The sequence below is a fragment of the Montipora foliosa genome, chromosome 6 (assembly GCF_036669935.1).
Source record: "Montipora foliosa isolate CH-2021 chromosome 6, ASM3666993v2, whole genome shotgun sequence".
Classification (NCBI taxonomy): Eukaryota; Metazoa; Cnidaria; class Anthozoa; order Scleractinia; family Acroporidae; genus Montipora; species Montipora foliosa.
Window position 1 is genome coordinate 68,001,188 of NC_090874.1, and position 2,500 is coordinate 68,003,687.

General features: G+C 39.7%; 2 protein-coding genes across 3 annotated transcripts in view; one reads left to right on the forward strand and one right to left on the reverse strand.

Moving 5' to 3' along the window:
- Window positions 1-1,530, reverse strand: part of LOC138008252 (small ribosomal subunit protein eS27-like) — a 7,722-nt gene extending 6,192 nt beyond the window's left edge. Inside the window, exons 1-2 of the mRNA XM_068855523.1 lie at window positions 1,476-1,530; window positions 263-371 (exon numbers count right to left, since the gene is read on the reverse strand). Coding sequence (XP_068711624.1) covers window positions 263-371; window positions 1,476-1,481 — 115 coding nt within the window. The 5' untranslated portion in view covers window positions 1,482-1,530. The remainder of the gene's footprint in view (window positions 1-262; window positions 372-1,475) is intronic.
- A 486-nt stretch (window positions 1,531-2,016) lies between these two features.
- The window catches only part of LOC138008254 (atos homolog protein A-like), a 28,777-nt gene continuing 28,293 nt past the window's right edge, over window positions 2,017-2,500 (forward strand). The window contains exon 1 of one of the 2 annotated variants that reach the window (XM_068855526.1): window positions 2,017-2,229. In XM_068855526.1, coding sequence (XP_068711627.1) covers window positions 2,211-2,229 — 19 coding nt within the window. In that variant the 5' untranslated portion in view covers window positions 2,017-2,210. The remainder of the gene's footprint in view (window positions 2,230-2,500) is intronic. The other variant, XM_068855527.1, reaches the window with a different exon arrangement.

The following is a 2,500-nucleotide window of genomic DNA, read 5'->3' on the forward strand; positions in this document are numbered from 1 at the left end:
CTGAATACAAAATATGACTGCAACAGGTGCTACATGACAGACGAGGCCAGTTATTCAGCCGTTTCGCTGGGAGGAGGATGTTAGCCACACTCTCCAAAATGGCTGGAAATCAAGCCTAACTCCCAGGGGTCAATGGGGTAATGGAGCGGACTGCGAAGGCCAGGAATTACGTAAATGTTGCAAAGGTGGCAGAAATAAATCACAAGGGGCTGTATTTTATTGAGAATGTTTGGTGAATAACAAGTCACTGAGATGAATTTACCTGGGCACTTGACATCCATGAAGTAGCTGTTGGGACTTTGAACAAGCCTCTTCTTCTTATGTTTTTGCTTTTCTTCTTCCACAGAGGGATTCAAAAGATCTTTGAACAACTGTAAACAACGACAAAATCTGTAGTGACTTAACAAAATTCCAAAGATTGCCACTCTCTCTGATAGAGGTTCAATAGGTCCCCTACCCTGCACAACAGCAGGCATCCTACTTTATCATAATTCAAACAACTACAAAAATAATAACAATATTAATATTAATAACAATAATATTTAAGCTTATTATGATTTAAGAAATAAGAGAGGACAGTAATTTATTATTACGCCGATAATCATTGCAAATGAAAATCAGACCAAAGTAAGGCAGGACAAATCAAAGGTTTTTATGAGGGGAAACCACAGTATGTAGAAAAAAATACCTCTCAGAACAGAAATGAGAATTGTTCCAACCCTGTCTCTCTGTATATTCAACAATTACTTTTCCCTTTTTTTCTTCACTCAGCTCAATTCTTTTCCCAAAACCCCGATCCATGACTTAAAAAGAAAATTACATTACATTACATTTTGTCCTTTTTTGCAGAATAACTTATCTTTCTTGATAACATCGTGCAAACGTCACTGAAATGTCTTACAAACGTAACTCATTTAAGGTGCACTAATTTGGATGGGGTCTCTGACATTACTATATACTCCCTTTTGATAGAAGTTTTAATTCGTGAGGAATTTGAAAAGGGCAGCATAGTTGGCTGTTTAGCGACATAAAGGAGAATGACGTTTAAGAGTGGAGCTCCTAAAAGTTCAAATGATTCGCCACAAATGATGAGCAATTGGTGAGCGTACAGCGATGGAGGAAGACCGTGCATTATCGAAGTGACCAGCTTAAATTTCGTTACCAATGAGAAGTCGATCTTGGCAGCTTTTTTACAGGCATCGTCGAATTTGCTGTAACAAAGCTTCTAAATACAGAGCCATCGGCTCGCCGAAGAATTTCCTTCAAGTTTGGAAAGAAGCCCTGCATGGCAAAGAGAAACTAACAAGATTTCGATTTCTCAGAGTAACGAAGTTAGACACGATTTGCTCGTTTCTAAAGATTGTCAATTCCCTGATTTTATCTGAAACTAGAAGGGTATGCAATGGAAGGTATTATGTGGGTATTTTTGTCAACTGAAAAAAGGTGCAAAAGAGTATAAGGTATCTAAGACTGACCGGCATTGCTTTGCCTTCGAATCTAAAGACCAAAGAGGACGGAAGCGTGTGTCGAGGGAAAATATATGGGGCGGCCGCTGACAAACAACAGGGCATCGTTGCACATAGTGGTGCAATGCAACAAGAGACTGGAAACGATAAAACACTGAGAATTGAGCCAACAGTTCAGTTGTACTGAGGTAGTCAATGTGCCGGATAGGTATCTCATATAAGTACCTACGTAGTTCCCAACTGCTCTTCTCAATTGACCGGAAGTGGGGCTACGAAAGTAACGCAATCTTCAAAGCTGTTGCTTGCAAAAAATTAATTGTAATGCTGCTTACACTGTATCGGGAAAGAGACAGTCATCTTAGATTTAGTTTTCTTTTGGTGGGGGGTGGAGGGGCGGGCAGGGGATAATTTATTAGATGGCACAGATAAACTAAAAAAAGGACAACATCAAGGGGCAACAATTTCTATTTTTGATAGTTTTCTTATGGAGGACACTTCCGGCACGTGAACTCTTTGTTGATGCCAGAGTCCGCTCGGTGACGCGACCAATGAGAACACTCCAATCTTCTGAATCAGTTGTTTGGTTCGGGCTCAAACAGAAAAGTTTTTCGGAAAGCTATTTGTGATAATTTATACCTATATGCCGGTACGGCAGTTTCCAAAATCTCTTTTTCCGATGATGATTTCTTTGGTTATTTGAGCAAAATGTTGACATTTTTTTAAGACAGCCACCCATGTAATACAATGAAGCCTTGCGTTGAAGGTAAGTCAGCTGAAATTCCTGTTTCGGGAGGTGAAGCTAATGTGTTTTCACTTAATTGAAAACCCGACGTTCAATACCTCTCTCCGTTCTTTGTTTAAAAAAAGTGTCTCTACAGACAACCCATTTCAGAGAATAATCCTACCTTAGAGACTCGTTTGTTGTTCGAGCGAGGGACTTTGGTAACTCGGTTCCTCCTGAATTTCAGGTGAATTCTCTGATAGTGATCCTATATCCTAGAAGGTGAAGGAGGTTACAATCTATTATAGTGCGA